Source organism: Eumetopias jubatus, unplaced genomic scaffold (genome assembly GCF_037043125.1).
Source record: "Eumetopias jubatus isolate StellerSeaLion01/CBP00866 unplaced genomic scaffold, mEumJub1_p1.0 scaffold_16, whole genome shotgun sequence".
Lineage (NCBI taxonomy): Eukaryota > Metazoa > Chordata > Mammalia > Carnivora > Otariidae > Eumetopias > Eumetopias jubatus.
In genome coordinates, this window is record NW_028274822.1 from 57,093,668 (window position 1) to 57,114,417 (window position 20,750).

Below are 20,750 nucleotides of genomic sequence, written 5' to 3' on the forward strand. Positions count from 1 at the left end.
GATAATTAACCCAAATTAATTCAAAATGCAACTGGCTTTGATAAATGGCTACATGGTTGAGCTAAAAGTATTATGCAAAATAACTAGTTTCATTAAAATACATTTAATCATGTCCACTTGCAAAATATCTATGATAGGATTTCTTTGCTCAAAGGGCCAGATAGGGTTTTCTTTCTCTTTGGGAAAGCCATTACGTAGTTCTGCTAAAAAAAAAAAAAGCCTACCAAATCTGTTTTGACACTTTCTCAGGTCACCATCCCTTTAAGGGACCAGCCCTGTTGGTGGAGCTGGAATGTGAGGGAGGAGAATGCTCATCTCCTCAGGAAGGAAAAACATCTTCTCTTGAATGGAAAAGAAAAAAACATGAGGGTCCAAGATACACAACTGCCTTTTAGGCTCTTCTCTTCCAGAAGAAAGCAAACTGGTTTCTCCTTGGGAGAGCAGCAGAAAGAGCTCAGAGAACAGGAGCTAATGTAAGTCGTGGACTTTCCGGGGGTGGGGGGTTATGATGTGTCAGTGTGGGTTCATCAACCGCACCAATGTGTCCCTCTGGCGGGGGGAGGGGGCTGTTGATAATGTGGGAGGCTGTGTGTGCGTGGGGGCAGGAGGTATATGAGAAATTCCTACACCTTCCTCTCAGTTTTGCTGTAAACCTAAAACCACACTTTAAAAAAAGAAAAAAAAAAGATAGGGCAATACGAACAATTGGAACCTTCTCTCTGATAACCTGCATATCAGGAGTTGACTCCTGGAAGCTGGATGGCTACACGCAAGGCCCAGGGCTAGAAATGGCTATCCAAAGGGGAGAATTCAAAGGTTTCTTTGTAAAATAGAATAGAAAAAAAAAAAAAAAAAAAAAGCAAAGTTAGATGAAACAGATAAATGATGCTACCAAGTTTTTATGTTTCTTTAAAGTCCAATCTAAATTTTTATTATTTTTGCCCCTTCAAACATGAATGACTTAAAAAGGTAAAAATAATAACTTGACAGTGCAAAAGGCTGGCAGACAGCACCTCATCCGAGTATTCCAGGCTAACAGTGTGCGCCGAGGGGGCACATCACCTTCACGTCTTCCTGCCTAAAATGCAAAACCTCAAGCTAATCACAAGAAAACAGACACACTCTAGCAGAGGACATTCCAGAGAATGTCCAGGGCTCCTCAAAAGTGCCACAGTCATGAAAGACAAGGGAAAACTGAGGCACTGTCACAGAATGAAGGCAGCAAGTGCAAAGTGGTTCTGGATTTGAGGCTGGAAAGGGGACATGAGTGGGAAATCTGATGAAATCTGAGTGAAGTCCACAGTTCTGTTGATGAGATTGTGCCCACGTGAATTTCTTAATTTTGATCACTGTACTCTGGTAAGGCAAGATGTGAGCACCAGGGGAAGCAGGGTAAAGGCTGAACAGGATCTCGCCGTGCTATTTTTGTAGGCTTACTGTAAATCTAACATTATTTCCCCCAATTTTTCAATTATAAAAATTACTATCACTTATTATAATTAGAACTTAAAGGCCAGTCGCTACTTAGCATTTTCACTTTAGTGTGAGTATATATTTTTGTAAAGATATAGTAATAGAAGCACGTGCAAATACCCTTTTGGCTTACCTGTACCTAAAGCCATGGGTGCCGAAATCACAACCTGCTGACACCCCCAACTGTTGGCAGATGCCCCGGAAGGCTGGCCTTACAAACCCAAGTGGAAAGGCAGAGGCGTTTAAAAAAAGCAACAACCTCACCAAGCTCTGGGAAACTGATCCTGAAGGATTGAGTGTGTGTGTAAAACATCACTTCATGTAATTCCTATAGACACTTGCTTTCCAGAACGATGAAATGAACAAAGAACAAAATGAAAGCTTTACTTACAGAATCAAGAAAAACTAGGCTCTAGAAAGATTAAGCAATCCATGGCATCATGAGGAGATCTTCTCCATGGCTCTGATAATTAATTTTCCCTAGCCTTGGGACTCAATCAATCTCTTTTGGAAACAGCATGAACATTCCCCTGTATGGTGAATAGAACTCGGCTGATTGATATAGGCATTCACTCCATCTCTGTGCAGTAAATCCGTTAGAACCCAGGAGTATGGCCTGGCTTCCAGGCAAAAAGAGCCTAAAAGAATTCCTGATTGAAGTTAAAAAACAAGTCTTGCCCTGTATCTGCCCCAAAGTTCATTCTCAAGATTAACTGCATATTTGTCAAGCCATGTTTCAACTCCTGTTGCATGAAAGAAGTACTTGTTTGAAGAGTTTACCCGAGCTAACAACTATAAAGCATTATATGTTGCACAAACGAGTGTAATTATTAGAAGTTTTATTATTCCTTTTAGGACATACTGTGTAATATGTTAAAGGAATTCTAGCACTTTCCTTTAAAAGCCCTTATCCTTTTTAATCAGTGGGCAATATTTTCTACCTTTATATGGCTTTCTAATCTTATGGAGTAAATTCGTTGTTCTAATAAAAAACCTGCAATGACATTATATATCCCTCTTCCGTTTTCACCAAAGTAACTTTTTTTCAAAAAAGAGCAGAGGAAAAAGCAGGAAACATATTATGACATGAACTTAAGTCTGCGAATTTCCTTTGGGGTCTACAAAGCCCGGGATAATCTCCTATGGAGGAAGCACTTTTTTTTAATTACTCTGCACAGCAGATGGCTTTGGGATGGGTCGGGGGGGGGGGGCACTCGAGGTTTTGGCAACAGACTCACAAAGCAAACGCCATGAATATCACATTCAGCTGCATGGCCGTGGCATTCACAGGGTTGACAAATTCCTCCAAAGAGTATTCCATCCACGCGGTAATAGCCAGGGAGGCAGGACTGCAAGAGAGGAACAGGTGACACACGCAGGGGAAGGCAACCTTGTACATCATGCAAATCATCTTCTCGTCAATAGGTTAGGAACATCAACTGCTCCAATTTCCATAAGTAGAGAAACATACTTCCTTCCCCCCCGCAACTTCTTTATTGAGGTATCATTTATATGTCATAAAACGCACCCATTTTAAGGATACAGTTCACTGATTTTTTAGTAAACTTACTGAATTGTGCAACATTGCCACAATCCAGTTCATTTTTTTTAAAGATTTATTTGAGGGAGAGAGCGTGCACGAGCAGGGGGAGGGGCCGAGGCAGAGGGAAAGAATCCTAAGCAGACTCCCTGCTGAGCTTGGAGACCTACATGGGGCTCGATCTCATGACCTGAGCTGAAATCAAAAGTCAGATACCCAACTGACTGAGCCACCCAGGCCCCCTTCCTCCTTTCTTTTTTTTTTTTTTAAAGATTTTATTTATTTATTTGAGAGAGAGAGAATGAGGGACAGAGAGAGCACGAGAGGGAAGAGGGTCAGAGGGAGAAGCAGACTCCCCGCTGAGCAGGGAGCCCGATGCGGGATTCGATCCCAGGACTCCAGGATCACGACCTGAGCCGAAGGCAGTTGCTTAACCAAGAGCCACCCAGGCGCCCCCCTCCTTTCTTTTTATAGGTAGAAACACGCACACCAAAACCTAGCGGCGATACAATGGGTCAGCATCCACCTTCGAGGTACCTGCCACGATATTACTGAGAAATCATGTAACACTCAGCCACTTCACCAGTGTTCAATCAAGTGGACATTTTTCTCTCAACCTGATTTTGTTTTCTTTTGGGTAAGAGTCACTAAATACTACCATCAAAGTGTTCAAGGGTAGGTCTGTGTCAAACTGCATCAGGTGAATTGAGCAAACATCACAGGCGTGCTTTCATGGTATTCATGGATGCTGTCCCCTGCCTGGGAGGAGCAGGGGGCCATCCCAGACAGTCACTCATGTCATTCTCAAGATGACCCTGAGAACCATTCTCTCTATTTTATAGACATGGAATCTGGAACATGGAACAGTTAGACCCCGTGCCCACTGTGCCAATGGAAAGATTCAAAGTCGGGGAGACACACCTCCCAGACCTGTGGTTACAGGGCTGCTTGGGGCTGCACCAGACATAAAACGTGTTTCAAGTGCAGATGGGGGAGTGATTTTTTGGGAGGCCAGCATGCTCCCATGGGGTCATGGGAGGAGGGGTGTGGATCTGGTTTTTACTCTTGTAAAAAATATTAAAATTGCATTTTCGTTATATGAGTAATATATATATGCATTCATTCACACTGACCTTGTGAAAGTCCCCTTAACACCTCCATGCACCACGTTCCCGTCAAGGACAATGGGCTAGTCTACAGATGGGCACTGAGGGGGAGCTGCCTGGGGGTCTGTGGGGTGGCCACAGGGATCTCAAGAATTCCAGTCCCCACCTATAGCTGCCTGATTCCTTATGTCAGCTCCTAATGAAAGAATGAGTTCTTCTGGCTGATAAAAACACTTATGTTAAGCTTCGTGTGCTTCCTTGAGCCATCATCCCCTGTATATCAGCACATTTTCCTCTGAACCCAGGGGACCTGGAGTTCCCCTGCAGCACCTGCTCACTGCTGCCCCCTCCTGGTCTAGCTGGCCTGGGCTCCTACTTTATCTGCCAGCCCACCCACTCTCACATCCCACATACTATGAGGTAGGCTCAAGGTCATTTCTCTGGTAAGCTCACAGGACTTAGGTCCTACAGATACTTCCTTGGCCTAAAAATACATGTCTTTAGATCTAAAAAAAAAAGTTCATGGGGTCATAAAAGAAAAAAACCCTGTAAAATATTTAAAATAGAAATAGAAATATTTAATTAAAAATCTATATCATGAAGCACAGGCCAACTTTATTAACTGCAAAGTGTATAACTGATAAAGATTTGTAAAACAAATTGTAAGTTAATGGCCTAGAACTCACAGCCAATGTCAAGTCAGTCTTAAACACGGGAGAGGCAGGACCGTGTGGCGGTTAACGGTGCACATGACACTTGGAACCTGATATAACTACTTCCTAGCTCTTTCCTACAGAAAGAGGTTAGGATCGTGCCAAATACATAGAAAGTCCTCAGCAGGAGAGAGTTATTATCAATATTCAAGTCCAAATAATTTCAAAATATATTTCAGAAAATTTTTTTAGTGACAGATTACTTTTACTGGTGATCGCAAGTGCATTCTCACACACTTCATTGTGAAGTAGAGCTCACCCAAGTTAACCTAGCTGGGGGCCATAAAAAGTCTCAAAACGGGCCTGGCTTTCTAGGTGGCACGCTGGTGATTTGTAAATATCCAGACACAATCAAGTTCAATCCTCCTTAGAAATGCAGACTACGGCATGGGCAGTGCAACTTTCTGGTTGACTAAGGCAAGAGGGTAGACTGAAATCGGGCCATTTCCACGTGTCCCAGGACCCCGCTGGAAGGGGCACCAGACTGCCTTAAACATTGTGACTTCCAGTATTCCTAAAGCCGCCCAAGTCTGAGCCAAATGTTAGGTTTCTAAAATTAAAATTCAAGTGCGGGTTATTGTATCACCTTTAATGTGCTTTTTTTCTCCTTAGGAAAGAACAAAAGGAGATAGGAACGGAAGAGGAGCCTTACCTCACAGGAGATCCCTGCGTAGCCTTGGGGACATTCGCAGTGCTCCACCTCAGTGGCCAGCGCCAGGTCTATAACATTAGGGCTGGCTGTATCCAAAGAGACAGAATCCAACCTACCAATAGACAGAAGTCATCCCGTGACTCAGACGCCTACCTGCAAATGACAGCTAACATCTTGATGAAGGTGGATTCTTAAAGTTTTGTTCAAACAAAAAGGTGATGTGACTTTTGTAAGTAACTACAGATTTTCCCACCAATATGATTTCTGAAAGCTGTCAGTATTCTCTGGAAGGCCTTTGCAACATTTGGTGCAAAGAAGAGTAGTTGCCCAGACAGCTGTGGGAAGGGTCTGACGTTGCCCAGTCTGAGTTGAAACACTTCCGAAAAACTAACCCATTCAATCATCCTATCTCAAATACAGAGATTGTTCTTAAATGTATAATTCCGTGTTTGCTTTAGCTGTGTCCAATGTGCATGCGTAGCCATAGCCTGGCATTGCCAGAAATTGACCTCCTGGAAGGAATAACATGACCGAGGATGGGAACATTAGCTTAAATAGACAGTAAAATTTAAGACCGTTAACATCAGGAGGGTAAAAACAAGATACAAGGCGGTCCAGACACTTGTGAACTTGTCAGGCATTTCTCAGAAAACCACCTTGAAAGTTTCTGATCCTGATGTCAAAATGATCTCCTACTGAGACACACTTATCATGGACCACTGTCCTTACATCGTCACTAATATTATAGTAATAAAAGTATTTTGAAGGCAGCCAGTTCCATTAGTTGTACCCTTAAAATAATCAAGGAAAATATATTACACTGAAAATACATCATTATTAATAGATGAAGACGAGATTGAGGACCCTTCCCATGAGCTTTCCCTCTCTTTCAATACACACCTGTAAAGAGCCATTTTTGCAGAATTGTAGTTGGCTCTGATCAAGAGATGTGTCACGTTGGCAAGGACAGTCATCAGCTGGTCGCGATCTATCTCCCTTTTGTTATTAAAATCTCGAAAGTTCTCCGGCACAAGTCTGACCACGTTCAAGTACTCTTCATATGGTTGTAATGCCAGGCCCTCAGCCTGGGTGCTTAAAGTGAGTCCATTTCCCTAATATTTAAACCAAGAGGAAATACCTTTGTAATTCAACTTCATGATCAAAAAATAAAAGCAAATTTCTATTCAGCAATGTGGCTTTTCATTTGTGCTTAGGTTCTCGGGGCAAACATGTGATCGTGTCCACAACTCTTGGTTCGGAACGATAGGAGGAGAGCTGTTTCCTTGTATTCCCCTCAGAGGGATTCAGAGAATAAATCTATAGGCTGGGTCCTGCGCTGGGATCTCAGAAGAGAAACAGCATGTATGTGCACATAGCTTTCCTCAAAGCAATGAATCTGACACCCGTCATCTTTAACTGAAGAGCAAAAGTAGAAAAGTATATAAAGATACCTCTAGCTTTCCACAAAACTGCCATTCCCCAAAATGCTTTATGTCATCCCGATCCCACTCACCGCAGGCTGGATGGGGGCGGTGCACATCATTAAAGGTGCTGGGAGAAAGGGACGTCTGGGTGGCTCAGTCAGTTAAGCGTCTGCCTTCGGCTCAGGTCATGATCCCAGGGTCCTGGGATCCAATCCCACGCTGGGTTCCCTGCTCAGCAGGGAGCCTGCTTCTCCCTCTCCTCCTGCCCTCCCCCCACCCCCACTTGTTCTCTCTCTCTCTCAAATAAATAAGTAAAATCTTTAAAGAAAAATAAAAAATAAAGGTACCAGGAGAGGGGGCAGACACTGCAGACTAGAACCCGAGGTGGTTTCTTACCTTTGGGAAAATTTCCAGTGAGGCTGAGCTGGGTCTTTGAGCGATGGGGGTGGAGGGGGAGTGAGGGTACAGTGGCTGAGGACAAAAATGGCAACCCATCTTCTGTCCCCACACCGCCAAGCACTGCTGCCTAAGCCTTCATGTGGGAGGCAACGTGGCAGGAGGAGACAGAGGGACTCAAAGGGCTGACAGGGTACTTCCAACGTCAGAGCAAACCCCCGTCTCCCTTCTCAATGTGAAAAGATGGGTCAGCTTCGGGGATTGAGGGAAGAGCCCCATGTGCTGTCCTGAGGCAATTCCAGGAATGGGCCCAAAGAGAACTGTCACACTCAGTCTTGGTGGTGTCCGGATGAGGCAAAGCCTTGCTGAACGGCCACCTGGCCCTGTGCTCCCTGCTACTATGGTCTCTCTTAGCCACTCAGAGTCATAAACTGTCCCCCAGCTAAGCCCTTCCACTCTACGGCAAAGCAACGTGAAAGCAACTACCTTAATGATGACATCAGCGTGAGACATGAGGTCCCCATCCACCATCTCCACGGGAACATCGTAAGACACCGTGTACTTGAGGAAGCCACCAAACGCAGTCAGCTGAAAGAGGTAAGCGAGAGTGAACACGGAGGGCACATGACCACAGCCCCTCTGTAAGAGGAAGTGGTGGCCATGATCCGTCGGGAGACAACCCGGCTGCAAGGTAGCCGAGTGGCTACGGTACGTAAGGGAGTCCACAGTAAGGCAGTGAAAAGAAAGCATATTATACGAATATGTTGTTTAACCAATATTACCAAAATGCAGGATGTGATTTAAATGTACAGGAGAAAGATGTGCTCCTTCTTAGAGAAAGCCCAAGGTGAACAAGCACCAACTTCTGTGAGTCACATAGGAGATGTGTATTTCACTTAAATTTTTTAGGATTTAGGAGGCAGATCCATGATGATAATCCCAACATTCTGATCTCCTTGCACTGCTCGTAGAAGAACAATAAGGTACAGGACTCATCAGCTAAAAGAAGGACTAAAGGTTTTTCCTCCTGGTCATAGCCTTTAATATAAAATGGAGATTTTCTTTGTGACAGGTGTGTGACCCAATATCAGGTTCAGAATCCAGTCTTTGCACCATAAAATTAGAAAAGTGATCTTAACAGAAAAAAAAAAGATCATTGACCTTTGGTGATAAGACCACATTATAAAGAGAGCACATCTTCTAGGATTATAATTTGATGGGAAAGAAGAATCATTTTCAAAGTAAACACTACTTAAACCTAAGTCTAAATAAAATAAGTTATAGAATTAAAATATAGCCAGTAAATGAAATAGAAACTTCCCAGGCTATAAGACCTGCACTACGATGAAACATATACTATTACTTCAAAACAAACCAAATGCACAGGGAAGGTAAGCACGGAACTCGAGCCACTGAGATAGATTCCACAGGGTGTATTTTTGGATCATCAGAATCTGGAGAGAAGTGGCAATATTGGGGGCGTCTGGGTGGCTCATTCAGGTAAACTAACCTTTGAACCAAACTGCCTTTGGTTCAGGTCATGATTCTGGAGTCCTGCAATGGAGCCCCATATGGGGTTCCCTGCTCAGCGGAGAGTCTGCTTCTCTCTCTGTCTGCCCCTCGCCCCTGCTTGTGCTCTCTCTCACTCCCTCCCTCTCTGTCTCAAAAAAAAAAAAAGAAGTGGCATGATTGGTAAGGAGGAAGGGAACAACGGCAGGTTAAATCATATTAACCAAATTTCTACTTGGTAGAATCACCACTTTGCATTTTCTTAAAATGGGAAGTATTCTATCTTTGCTAAATGTGAATGTTAGGTGAGAAAGAGTCTGTCTTGATAATGAAACTGGCAGGACACCGGCCCCAATGCCCAGCCTGTCCCGCCCAAGTGCCTTCTGTGCCAGGCTCTCTACTGAGCCCTGGGCCTAAGGAAAGTACAGGGCTAACTAAACAAAGCAGGAATTTGCCCAACACTTCACAGAGGCCCAGGTGATACAGGAACGCAGAGGAAAGTGGAGAGCCTGTCATGGGAGGAGGGGACAAGGCTTCCTACAACAGCCTGCCTATGACTGACGTGGCCAAGAACAAAGTTCATAGTCTAATGATGTAATAAAGTCACCCAAGGCTAAGCAAGACCATGTGAGTCAGGTGTAAGTAAATGCTGTATAATTATCTGTCAAACCCTCTAGTGAGCCTGAGACGACTTAAATTGCCAACAAGAAGTTCTTTCCTAATGTGCTCTGAGATCTTTGCCCGAGATGTCACTTCTGGCGATGGCCCTACCTTATTTCCAAGGTAGGCCTCTGGGGCCAACCAGTAATACTTGGAAGTCAGCCTCTGCAGGACCACCGTGTTGTTGATGCTAATCCGATGACGCCCACCCAGCGCATCTTGCTGAGACAGGATCTTGCTTGGACTGATCAGGTCGGTGACCAGCCACCCAGACATATCTTTCACCTTAAAAAAAAGATTCAGAATTTCAGAATATGAAATTGAAGTCCCCTGAGATTTCACCCAGGCCAGTACTAATATCCCTACAATGAAGAAACAGACTCAGAGAGCTTAGCTAAGGACAGAGTTAACACATTGTGGCCACAGAACCACATGACTCATGACCCTTCTACTTGTCAAAGGATCAAGAAAATCTGAGAATGAGTCAAACACTCTCCAGATCCCCAGATCAATTATAAGCAAGTTGGTGAGCAAAACTATGGCAGACATGGATATATGTTTTAGATTAAAAAAAAAATAGCAAGGACCTTAATAGATGCATTGAACAGCTTTACCAAAAAGCTGAAAAATGTATAAAAATAACCTCCAGATCCTATTCTCCTGATTTATCATCTACAAAGAGATGACAAGCCATCACCCCAGCATGGTAGCCACAGGGATTCACCTTCATTCTTAGATACTGATTGGGATTCCCACTCCCTCCCCCATGTTGCTCCCACTCCTCACCAACCTGCCAGGGATGGAGGGAGGGAGGGAGGGAGGGAAAGGAGAGTCAGGGACTAGCAACCCCCCTACGCTGAATACAGCTTTCCCAAGATGGCCATGGGGAGGCCAGGTGGTTACCACGGATGAGCCCTGTGCCCTGCGGTCCTCCCTAACCTCAAGCCATCACACTGTCCTCCCAGGCACCATTTGACATCCCCCTAGGACTCCCCATTCCCAGAACAACTGAGGAATCAGTTGCCTGCCCTCATAATCCCTATGTCACCTGTTGTTATTCCTACCCTCACCAGGTTCTCTGAGCTAGAAAATTCTGCATTAACCCATGTCCTGATGTGCTTCCTGGCCTGAGACCAGTGTGGAGCAGTGGGTCCCAGAACTCACCTCTGACCCCACAACCAGATGCATTTTCCCATAGAAGAAATTGAAACATGATACATTCTACAATACCATAACATCCTATTGTTTGGATAGGGAAATATATGTAGGAACAAACACGTGACCAAGAAAGAAACTTCTGTGACACTTTAGTAGCCGGCTGCCTCTGATCCATGCCAATATCATTCCAAACGGCCGGGAGTGGTGGTACAGGGAAAGGCAGCCCCCTTGCTTTAGAACACAGCTCCCAGAGAGCTCCTTTGAGGTGGCACATGTCTTAAATTCGGGCTCGGGGAAGGTACCCGCACCTGACTGATGGACCAAGAAAGGCTGTCACAGACGTCAGAAACGCCAAAGCAGAAGCACTCTGAGCAGCCCTCGGGGTTTCTCTCCTTCAAGTTATAGAATCCTGGCTTGCAGAGGTCACAATTGTCTCCCTCAACATTTTCCTGCATGGAGTAGAGAAAAGATTTGAAACCAGTGTGTCTAGGTAGATAGAATAAAGTGACATTAACAAGAAAGGTGTTTGGTGATCCAGAGAAACAGGTAAATAAATAGATACTCTGAGGAGATGTAAAGCCTCATGAAGTCATTATTTCCAGAACAGATATTTTGAAATTATGACCACTTAATTTTGTAGGCGAGAATGAGGGTCAGGATCCTAGAGCTCGGTCATTTATATTGAAATAACATTTTTCATATTGTTTTGTTTGAAACCTTCCATTTTTGCTGATCTTTCAAGAATTTTAAAACCCGAGGAGGGCTATATAATTGTTTGTCTTATTAACAAATACTCAAGATTATTTTCAGTCACTTATAAAATGTGCTTAAGACTCTGCTTACATGGGAAGAAGCACAGAAGATATAATGGGAAGTTCCACAAATTATGGTTATCATGGGGAAATGGATATTAATATCAGATTGCAAAAAACCCCCACCTCTGTGGTACCCAATGACTGTGTTTTTTATCATTGTCCAATTTTTTTAAGAGAAATCCAAAATAACATATCTGCCTTATTTGACATTTTTACAAATTTAGTATTTACCTGGTTCTCCTCTAAACATTAGGCTGGAACAGAATGTCAGAAGAGATCATGGCCCAGGCCTAAGAAATGCAATATTTGGTTTCATCTTGGAAGTCACAGAAATACCTCCAGAAGAGATGGCCATTGCCCAGAAGGCACCAAAAAAGCAAACTGGGTGCCCATCTAAGGCCAAGGACATAGACTGTGACAGAATGTCATGCTTCTCAGGAAGGTGTGGGTAAGCAGAATTCTATTTAAACCTTGCTGCTTTGCTCAAGAACTGATCTCCTGAGCCTATGGAATGTGTTGCTTTCTCAGGACACCTCAAAAGAAACTCAGGGTCAACTTTAACCCCCACGCATACCTTACAGAGACAAGGCTCTGAGCATGGGTCCTCGTTCACACTCCCAGCCCGACTGCACTCACAGCGGACGCAGGCTGGGTAAGCCTTGTAACCAAATTGGCAGCGATCACATTTTTCTCCTGCATAGCCTTCCTTGCATGGACATTGACCTGGCTGCTTCCCTGGGAAGAAAAGGATGGCAATGGCCCAACAGGAGGGTAAAAAGGTTAAAGCAGGGGTTGGCAAACTATTTCTACAAAGGTCCAGAAACGAAATATTTCAAGCTTTTTGGCCAAAGAATCTCTGTTGCAATTACTCAACTTTGCCCTAAGTGCTTGGGAGCAGTCAACAGATGGGCATAGCTCTGTTCCAATACAACTTTACTTACAAAAACTGGTGGTTTGCCAGATATGGCCCATGGACCACAGTTTGTCAACCCTTAGTTTAGAAAAAGAAAACAGAGATGAAAAACAGAGTCTGGTGGGAATGTCAAATTGTACCGTGACTTTGGAAAACAGTTTGGCACTTTTTCAAAATATGAAACACAGAGTTACTCTATGACCCAGCAATTCCACTCCTAACCACTTACCTAAGAACAATGAAAACATACATCCACAAAAAAGTTAGACATGAATGTTTATAGCAGCATTATTCATAATAACCAAAAAGTGGAAATAAATGAAATACTCATGATCTGATGGATGGCTATATAAAATGTGGTACATACATACGATAGAGTAGTATTCAGAAAAGAAAAAGAAAAAAAAAAAAAGGACCAAAGTACTAATGGAGGCTACAGCATGGATAAACCTTGAAAAAATGATGCTAAGTAAAAGAAGCCAGTCTCAAAAAACCATACATTGGACGGTTCTGTTTATATGAAATGTCCAGAATAAGCCAATCTGTGGAGAGAAAGATCAGTGGTTGCCTAGGGCTGGGGCGGAGGGCATGGAGGGAAGTGGGGAGTGATTACCAACAGGGAAGGGGTTTCTTTATGGGGTGATGAAAATGGTCTATAGTGGGCTGTGTTGATGGTTGCACCCACAAATACCAAAAAAACACTGAATCATACACTTTAAAGGGGTGAATTGTATGGTAGTGAACTGTATCACAAAATAAAGCTGTTGTTGGTTTGTTGTTGTTGTTGTTTTTGAAAGCACAAGGGAAATGGTAAAGGGCAATGAGCACTATCTCTGATTTTAATGGCAGCTCTGAAACTTTCAGTTGTGTAACGTCAGCCAAGTTTCTTAACTGCTCTGAGCTACAGCTTCCTTGCCTATAAAATGCATTAAAGAATTTATATCTGCTATGGCTGAATGTTTAAATGATGTATTTCCTAAAATGAACCCAGTCAAGGGTAATTGTGACTACAATCAACATCATCCTCATTATCATTAGCATCCCATTACCAGTCCAGTGTAAGGATTAATTCAATTATGTAAATTACCCTCTGCATTGTGGGTGGGCCCCCTGGTTGGCACATCCTTCCCGGCTGATCAATATCTATTTTAACTGCTAGTGACTGAGAATTTGATGAGGTCACAGAAGTCTTTGAACAGATGCAACCTTTTCAGAAGATTCTGGTTATTTGCAAGCCCTTTGCCAGTTTTTCTAACAGAAAGAACACTGACATTTACAAAGTTAGCAGGAGAATTTGTTTGCTTTGCGAGATGTTGTATGCAAAAGCCTTGTGAGTGTCTTCTAAGAGCTAAATAGAGGGATTGTTATTTACTGTGTTTCCCACATGGCCTTAACCTGAGCCTTATTTCTTCTCTCATCAAATGCTCAATTATCTGCTCAAATGTCATTTCATCACCCCAACATTGCCCTCTTTACACCCCATCTCCCTCCAATCACGACTCCCAATTTTGCTTCATGCCCACAGGACTCCTCCCTACCCAGACTGATATTATGCGTGTACTTGTTTGTTGAGTGTCTGTCTGTGAGCAGGAATTTTGATCATCTTGTTCAAGTACATATTCCTGGGCCCTAAAGAATTGCCTGACACAGAGTAACTGCGTGATAAGTATTTTGTAAACAAAAGAATCAATAGAGAATCATATCACTCAATTTCTATCCAATTATGATAGTTCTACCAGGTACAAATCTTCCACCAAAAAAAAAAAAAATCAATTCAAGCACAAAAACCAGTCAAGGACTTACCTATGTGTAAGCCAGATTGGAGCTCATCTTTAATACAGACAGAACTGAGGGACCCGAAAGGGTCACAGTCACAGGGATGACAAGGGTTGTCCTCATAAGGAGACACCTGAAAGGCAGCATTTGTCCTGGATTACCTTACTAGAATTATCAGCAATATTAGCAATAACATCAACAACAATATCAATGACAAGGTACTGGCTTTTCACTCAAGATGTGACTATTATAATGATTTTGTATCCCCAGGGAATGTAGGTCTCAGGAAAATAATGTGAGCTCAAGCCAGAAAGCCCCAAACATTTTTTGATGGGACAGTGGCAAGTATCATTAGCAGAGTGCCATCCTTTCTCATGACCACTGTCATGGGGCTCCCCTCCGCTATCTCTCACAGCCATGTATAAGCATCACCTAGCCCAGACCTCCACAGGGAGCCAGGTGGTAACTACATATTAGGTCAGCTGAGGATGGACTGAGCACTTCCTACAGGCAAGATACAGGTGCAATAGTTTTTGGCTGACTCTTCCCATTCACAGTTAGTATTACAAAACCAAGATTACACAGCCAGTAGGGCCCCAAATCCAAGTTAAATAACAAGTGAACATCCTACTCTGAGCAAGAACACAGGACAGACAGAGCAGGAAACCGATATCTGAAAAATGCTACTAGCAGAATAAGAATATAAAGGAAATATTACAGAAGGGAAGGAGTTTCCAATATTGAAATTGACCATTGGCGAAATCTCTCTTCCACCTTGAAAAGGCAATGAAATTCAGCTATGGTGAAGAAACACTCTCACCTTGTATGGTCTATAATATCCATCAATACAGGTTTCGCAATTGATACCCATGGTGTTCTGCCCGCAATTGATGCAAACCCCTCCTCCTCGGAACTGTCCAGCAGTATTCAAACTTCTCCTCTGATTTGCAACACTTTCATCATAGTAACAGTCTTGAGTTTTATTGTGACAATTACATTCTGGAGGAATTTTAACATCTCAATTAATATATTTATTATGTCCTATATAAAGAAAACCCTTCCTTCTCTAAGTTTCTATGACCGTAAATTAAATTAAAATTCCAGAATAAGTAAATTTAATAGGATATGGGCAATCTTATTGAGGACGATTGGGAGTAGTCATCAAAATTATACACATGCACACCCATTTGACCCCTCAACCTATCTTCTGGGATCACAATCCCGCAGAAGTACCTGCACTTATGAGTGATATGTACAGGCTTACTCCCCACATCACTGTTTGTGTTAAAAAAAGACTGGGAACACATGAACTATCCACGGATAGGTAGCTATTTTAATTATATTGCATCCATTTAATGGAATTCAGTGGTAATGTTTTTAAAAACAACACTCCAATAGAGAACAAACTAGTGGTTACCAGAAGGGAGTTGGGTCGGGGGATGGGTGAAGTAGGTGAAGGGGATGAAGATGCACTCGTCATGATGAGTGCTGAGTAATGAATGTATAGAACTGTTGAATCACTCTACTGTACACCTGAAACTAACATAACATTGTGTGTTAATTATACTGGAATTGAAATAAAAAAATTAATAAAATAAAAAAGAACAGCATTTCATATTGCTAACACAGAAAGATTTTCAAGACACACTGTTAAACATAAAAGCCATGTGTAGGATGACATGCAAGCATGTCAGGCCCCATGGATGAACTACGTTGGGGGTAGGGATATGTTGATGTATGTTTTATTTGCATAAAATTTCAGGAAGAACATAGGATGGAGACAGAGTGCAAGGAATACTTTTCACTACGTATTTTGTATATATTGGTGGATGTTGGAATCGTGTGAATGTATTGCCTACTTAAAAATTAAATCCAAATTAGGTAAAGAATACATCCATATATGGGAAGAGGAACCCGAGATAAAATAGCAAATCCCTAAAGATACAGGTAGGTCTCAGTACTTTAACTCGTATTCAGGTAATACGCAACTTTGGGAACTATTTGAATATTTAAGAAAACAAGTTACGTCCTAGTCCCAATGTTAAGTCATCATCAAAGTAAGCATGTTAAGAAGGAAAAACACTACATCCTTCCATTCTCAGTAGACCTACTTTCACATGTGTTCCCAGCAGAAATGGTGCCGGGCCGCCAGGGCTGCTGGTGGTAGCCCGGACAACACCTACTGCAGCCCTCTCCGCAGGTGTTATGCTCACACTGACACTGTAGTTTCTAGAAATGGAGAATACAAAATGACATCTGGAAATTAACCTGTATATTTTTCGTAACTTTATTTTTTTTTTTAATTTTATTTGAGAGAGAGAGAAAAAGAGAGAGAGCGCATGCGAGCGAGCGCGTGCACAAGTAGGCAGAGGGGCAGAAGGGGAGGAAGAAACAGACTCCCCACTGAGCAGGGAGCCGGATGCGGAGCCGGATGCGGGGCTGGATCCCAGGACCCTGGGATCATGACCTGAGCCGAAGGCAGCCGCTTAACCAGCTGAGCCCCCAGGCGCCCCGCATAACTTTATTTTTAAAAGAACTGATCATGGTCACATATCCTGCATGACAGTATACCTGAGGACATATGGCTCCATCAAAGCATAGAGACATTCATTTTTAGAGAAAAATATATACACATGACCTGGTTACAAACAGAAATGAGGAGGAATAAAACAAAACTAAAAATAAAATGGGTTCATGGACAAAAAGTTTTCCAAATAAGATGCACTGATATTCAGGGTTTATAAGCTCTTATTAATAACTTTCTTGATCTTCCTAGGTTTCAGCCTCAAAAGAGGATAATCCTATTCAAGAGTCAGAGAATTACAAAGACTGGGGGAAAAAATAACAAGTTGCTTCATATAAATTGTTTAAGAGGAGACAGGGCCTCATATTATTCACTTAGTATTATGTTAAAATGGGTAAACTTGTTTTTCTCTTGATTTAGTACCACAAACATGGAAGAGGGAGAAAATGAGAGGAGGGGAACCATTCTTTTAAAAAATATAGGCATAATTTATAACTGTGTTTGGTTTTAGCTTGACAGTCTTATAGAGAAAAGATCTTCAAAGATCATTAGGCCACTGAATTGTATACTTGAAAATGGTTAAAATGGTAAATTTTATGTTATGTGTATTTTATCACAAAAATTTCATAGTAAATACTTAATCAGAAATACATCTTCCAAACAAAAAATAAATAAAAGAAATAAAAGGCATCCAAATTGGTAAGGAAGAAGTAACGCTCTCACTATTTGCAGATGGCATGTTAGTATATATGGAAAACCCCAAAGACTCCACCAAAAAACCACTAGAACTAATAAATGAATTCAGCAAAGTTGCAGGATACAAAATTAATGTACACAAATCTGTTGCATTGCTATACACTAATAATGAAGCCAAAGAAAAGGAAATTAAAAAAGCAATCCCATTTACAATTACACCAAAAACAATAAAACATCTAGGAGTAAATTTAACCAAAAAGGTGAAAGATCTGTACTCTGAAAACAATAAAACACCGATGAAAGAAATTCAAGACAACACAAAAAATGGAATGAAATTCCACACTCATGGATTGGAAGAACGAATGTTGTTACAATGTCTATACTACCCAAAGAAATCTACAGATTTAATGCAACCCCTATCAAGATACCAACAGCATTTTTCACAGAATTAGAACAATCCTGCAATTTGTATGGAACCATAAAAGATCTCAAACAGCCAAAGCAATCTTGAAAATTAAAAATAAAACAGGAGGTATCACAATTCCAGATTTCAAGTTATATGACCAAGTGGTAGTAATTAAAATAGTATGGTACTGGCATAAAAAACAGACATATAGATCAATGGACTCGAATAGAAAACCAAGAAATAAAACCCACAATTATATGGTCAATTAATCTTTGACAAAGGAGGAAGGAATATACAATGGGAAAAAGACAGTATCTTCAACAAATGGGTGTTGGGAAAATTGGTCAGCTACATGCAAAAGAATGAAACTGGACCACTTTCTTTTACCATACACAAAAATAAAGTCAAAATGGATTAACGACCTAAATGTGAGACCTGAAACCATAAAAATCCTTGAAGAGAGCACAGGCAGTAATTTCTCTGACATAGACCATAGTAACAATTTCCTAGATATGTCTCCTGAGGCAAGGGAAATAAAAGCAAAAATAAACTATTGGGACTACATCAAAATAAAAAGTTTCTGCACAGCAAATCAAATAATTAGTAAAACTAAAAGGCAACCTACTGAATGGGAGAAGACATTTGCAATGACATATCCAATAAAGAATTAGTATCCAAACTATATAAAGAACTGATACAATTCAACACCCAAAAAACAAATAATCCAATTAAAAAATGGGCAGAAGATATGAACAGATATTTTTCCAAAGAAGACATCCAGATGACTAATAGACACATGAAAAGATGCTCAACATTACTCATCATCAGGGAAATGCAAATCAAAGCTACAATGAGATACCACCTCACACCGGTCAGAATGGCAAAAATCAACAACACAAGAAACAACAAGTGTTGGCAAGGATCCAGAGAAAGGGGAACCCTCATCCACTCTTGGTAGGAATGCAAACTGGTGCAGCCACTCTGGAAAACAGTATGGAGGTTCCTTGAAAAATTAAAAATAGAACTACCCTATGATCCAGTAATTGCACTACTGGGTATTTACCTAATAAATACAAAAATGTTAATTGAAAGGGAGACTTGCACCATATGTTTACTGCAGCATTATTTACAATAGCCGAACTATGGAAGCAGCTCAAGTGTCCATCAATAGATGAATGAATAAAGAAGAAGTAGTATGTATCTCTACAATGGAATATTATTCAGCCATAAAAAAGAATGAAGTCTTGCCATTTGCAACGTGGATAGAGCTAGGGAGTATAATGCCAAGTGAAATAAGTCAGCCAGAGAAAAACAAATACCATATGCTCATGTAGAATTTAAGAAAAAAAGCAAATGAGCAAAGGTAAAAAAAGAGAGACAGAGGCAAACCAAGAAACAGACTCTTAATTATAGATAACAAACCAATGGTTATCAGAGGGAAGGGGTGTGAAGTAATGGGTGAAATAGGAAATAGGTGATAGAGATTAAAGAGTATGCTTATCATGATGAAAAAAATCTTCTTTGTGCTGGACATACTAGGAAAACAAAACAAAACAAAACAAAAAAAGAAATATATCCTCCAAAGAAAGTGGAATAAAATTGTTCAAAAAAATGAAACCAGTTAAATTATCTGAAAAATATTTTTTACAGCATGATTTTATACCTTTCAACATCTGACTTGAGTAAAAAAACAGTAAGGCAAACACTAGAGCTATAACTCCTATTTTAAAGTTTTAATAAACTGTAAAATACTAGAACTCACCTTTGTAGTTTCATCCCATGGACAGCTACTAGCATGGCCATAACAAATACACATTCCTCCAATAGAAATGTCTTTGACTGAATAATAATACTAAGGAAAAAGAAAGTGACAAATAAAAATTAAGGCCTCTTCTATTTCAGTTCAAAGAAAATGTTGGGCTCTCCAACATATAGCTCAGCAGTTATTGGTAACCTAAAAAATAATTAGAGACACATTTTAAATTATATTTCATGCACAAAAATCCTTGTGTTGATTTAAAACAAATAATGCCCAAATGAACTCATCAACAGAAAACAAATGAGTCTAAAAGAAATTCTTAACTTGTCTGAACCTTATACCAGGTAGTCATATTCAAAACCCGTAACTGATAACCCTAAAAAACACTGAATACAGCACTATAGAATTGAATATAGTACTTTATACAAAGGATAATAACTCACTCATGGCCAAGTAGAATTTTCCCCCAAAATGTAAAGTTAGTTCAACACACAAAAATTAGTAAATGTAAATCACCACATTAACAGAATAAAGGAGAAAAATATCATTTGATCATTTCAGTAGAGTCACAAAAAACATGTTACAGAATTTACCACCATTCATTAAAAAAACTTGGCAAGCCAGTAGAAGAGAATCTGCTCAGGCATAACAAAGGGAATCCATGAAAACCTGAGAGCTAGCAGTGAAAGATTAAGTGTTTTCCTCTTATAATCTGTTCTCACCATTTCCATGCCACATCTATGGGGAGGTGCCAGCCAGTTCAATAATGCAAGGAAAAAGAAATCAAAGACACAAAAAGTGCACAGTAAGGCCAAACTCTCATTATTTGTAGATGATATTATTGTGTATTTGGGAAAACCTAAAAAAAAAAAAAAAAACCAAAAAACAAAACCCACTAGAAATAATCTGTGACTTTAGCAATGTTTTAGTATGTAAAATAAATTAAAAATGGACTGTATTTCTATACACTAGCAATGAAGAAATGGAAAATAAAATTTAGAAAGCAATCTATTAAGGCTAACAGGCAAAAATGTATATTAAGAATAAATTGAATAATAGATGTACTAATAAATAATGAAACATTGCCAAGAGAAACTCAGAGGACCCAGACAGGTGGAGAGATACAGCATGTTCATGGATTAGATGATCCAATATTATCAAAGTGTCTTCCAAAATCCTTCCCAAACTGATCTATCAATCCAGTGGAATCCCAATGAAAATCTTAGCAGG

General features: G+C 40.9%; 1 protein-coding gene across 1 annotated transcript in view; it reads right to left on the reverse strand.

Annotated features, from left to right (window-relative positions):
* Positions 1 to 20,750, reverse strand: part of LAMA1 (laminin subunit alpha 1) — a 145,090-nt gene that overhangs the window by 76,398 nt on the left and 47,942 nt on the right. Inside the window, exons 7-17 of the mRNA XM_088019397.1 lie at positions 19,524 to 19,613; positions 16,247 to 16,364; positions 14,956 to 15,134; positions 14,163 to 14,268; positions 12,021 to 12,181; positions 10,940 to 11,080; positions 9,585 to 9,758; positions 7,791 to 7,892; positions 6,385 to 6,596; positions 5,485 to 5,596; positions 2,712 to 2,822 (exon numbers count right to left, since the gene is read on the reverse strand). Coding sequence (XP_087875523.1) covers positions 2,712 to 2,822; positions 5,485 to 5,596; positions 6,385 to 6,596; positions 7,791 to 7,892; positions 9,585 to 9,758; positions 10,940 to 11,080; positions 12,021 to 12,181; positions 14,163 to 14,268; positions 14,956 to 15,134; positions 16,247 to 16,364; positions 19,524 to 19,613 — 1,506 coding nt within the window. The remainder of the gene's footprint in view (positions 1 to 2,711; positions 2,823 to 5,484; positions 5,597 to 6,384; positions 6,597 to 7,790; positions 7,893 to 9,584; positions 9,759 to 10,939; positions 11,081 to 12,020; positions 12,182 to 14,162; positions 14,269 to 14,955; positions 15,135 to 16,246; positions 16,365 to 19,523; positions 19,614 to 20,750) is intronic.